Source organism: Centroberyx gerrardi, chromosome 21, assembly GCF_048128805.1.
Source record: "Centroberyx gerrardi isolate f3 chromosome 21, fCenGer3.hap1.cur.20231027, whole genome shotgun sequence".
Taxonomy (NCBI): domain Eukaryota; kingdom Metazoa; phylum Chordata; class Actinopteri; order Beryciformes; family Berycidae; genus Centroberyx; species Centroberyx gerrardi.
In genome coordinates, this window is record NC_136017.1 from 421,331 (window position 1) to 423,798 (window position 2,468).

The 2,468-nt window shown below is 40.2% G+C and overlaps 1 protein-coding gene across 1 annotated transcript in view; it reads right to left on the minus strand.

The window, feature by feature from the left end:
* The window catches only part of sft2d2b (SFT2 domain containing 2b), a 12,086-nt gene extending 9,618 nt beyond the window's left edge, over window positions 1–2,468 (minus strand). Inside the window, exons 1-2 of the mRNA XM_078291148.1 lie at window positions 2,268–2,468; window positions 663–752 (exon numbers count right to left, since the gene is read on the minus strand). Of these exons, the coding sequence (XP_078147274.1) occupies window positions 663–752; window positions 2,268–2,342 (165 nt within the window). The 5' untranslated portion in view covers window positions 2,343–2,468. The remainder of the gene's footprint in view (window positions 1–662; window positions 753–2,267) is intronic.

Sequence of the window (2,468 nt, forward strand, 5' to 3'; positions counted from 1 at the left end):
AATATTATGACTGTTAGATGCAAAGAGGATAGGAAATTAGTATTTCCTGAATTCTTCTTGAATAATAATGTTCTTAATGTGTGCAGTGAGATTAAATATCTTGGTCACTGCGTCACAGATATCTAACAGAGAGAGACAGTGCTGTAAAGCGTCTGCACAGGCCTGCATGTGGAGCCAGACCAGGTGCAGCCCGCTGCTCTCAGCCTTCAGCTCTCAGCCTTCAGCTCTCAGCCTTCAGCCCGCCTGCTGTATAAAGGCAGCATGCAGAGACTTAGTGGCATCATGCTGCTGATCTCACAGTTTGTTAGTAGTGGAGTTCCTACCTGCCAAGCAGTAATAAGACTTGTTATGTGTAAATGGCTGAGTCAGCAGAGCATCACAGTGGTTCTAAGTGACCCTGATGAGCTGCACCAGATTCTCTTCAGACCTGGAGGCACCGGAGCCTTGATGTGTTTTACTGTCATGTGTTTACTCTCTTATTCTTTTAGGCGTATCTTATTCTTTTGTTTTGTTTGTGTAATTGTCCTGTATCGTTTCTTTTTACCTGCTATGGACCTCTTTTTTTTTATTTTTTATTTTTTTTTAAGAGGAGTCTTGAATTAAGTTTTGAAATGAAATAAAAATATTATATGTGGACCAATCAGACGGCCCGGCTGACTCACCAGCACAGAACTGGTCACTCCCAACACAAAGCAGAGCAGGAAGGCTTTGACCCTCGTCCCCCAGGCAAGAGTCGACGCCTGATTGGCTGCCTGGACAGACAGAGACAGCAGCATCATCACCATCACTTACTGACTGACTATTTACTGACTGGTTTACTGACTGACTTTACTGACTGTTTACTGACTGACTGTTTACTGACTGTTTACTGACTGACTGTACTGACTGACTTTACTGACTGTTTACTGACTGACTGTTTACTGACTGTTTACTGACTGACTTTACTGACTGTTTACTGACTGACTTTACTGACTGTTTACTGACTGACTTTACTGACTGACTGTTTACTGACTGACTGTTTACTGACTGACTTTACTGACTGTTTACTGACTGACTTTACTGACTGACTGTTTACTGACTGACTTTACTGACTGACTGTTTACTGACTGACTTTACTGACTGACTGTTTACTGACTGACTACTCCTTCTAACTTTCGGCCTGATTATCAGTCAGTGAATACGAAGTGTGAAACAGTGAAACAGCCGGTAATCTGCAGACAGAAACAGAGAATCATCAGATCAAATAAAATAAATATAAAATAAAGATACAATGCTTCAAAGGAAAGATCACACTGAAGCTTTTCTTCTTCTGATGATCACAGACTGGAGGTCAGAGGTCAGAGGTCACCCTGCTGTTATCTAATACAGCACTGGATACTATAGATTACATTAGATCAAATCAGATCAATTAGATTAGATTAGATCAGATCAATTAGATTAGATTAGATCAGATCAATTAGATTAGATTAGATCAGATCAATTAGATTAGATCAGATTGATTAGATTAGATAAAACTTTATTGACCCAAACTGGTTTACTGCATCAGAAAACAGGATAAAGTTATCAATAAGAAGATGCAAAGGTGGAAAGTACAGTTTTTAGGTACTGGCAGTTTACTTGAGTATTTCCATTCTTCAGACTTTCTACTTTTCCTCCACTGCATCTATCTGCCGGCTGAGTCTCTAGTTACTTTGCAGAAAAAGGTTTGACATCAAAACATACGATGAGCTCATAAAATATGTTTAGAGTTGAAACTCCCCAACAGTATCTGGAGCAGTTAGACGACAACATGAAAATACTTCTGACAGGTTCATGCTTCAATACTTTACTGCTAGTACTGCTAGACTTTTACTTAAATAAAGGATTTGAGTATTTTTCAGTGTAAAACACAACAGAAGCAATAATGACAACAGGAGCATGAAGATGAATTACTTCACAGTATCTGTGTGCCAGCAGCAGCTGTAATTCTTATTTTTGACGTTAGTAAATAAGACAAACCGGAGCTAACTAGCTAAAACATGTGGCTCGAGTCTTTTAGGAGGAAAAAGCACAAATTAATGTTTTTTATAAACAATATCAGAGTTTTCTTCCTGATGTTGTTTAGTTTAGAAACTGAACTTTAACTGGACTAACGCTGCATCTCTGCCTCCAGGCAGTGGAGTCAGTTTTATTACAGCAGCTGTCGGTTTTTACAGCAGGTTAACTTTAGCGTCAGTCAGCAGTCAAACAGCAGCTAGCGTGCTAACATGCTAACATGCTAACGTTACCTCCAGGATGTCGGTGCCGTCGGTGCCGTCGGTGTTTCCATCCTGCCCGCTCAGCACTCTCTTCAGTTTATCCATGAGGCGGAGCGGCCAGCTGGCTGTTTGTGATTTCCACCGACGGTTTAAGAGGTTAAAGTTTTAGGAGTTAAAGTTAAAGGTGTTAAAGGTTTAACGTCAGATGTTAAAGTTGGACTGGAGTCAGAA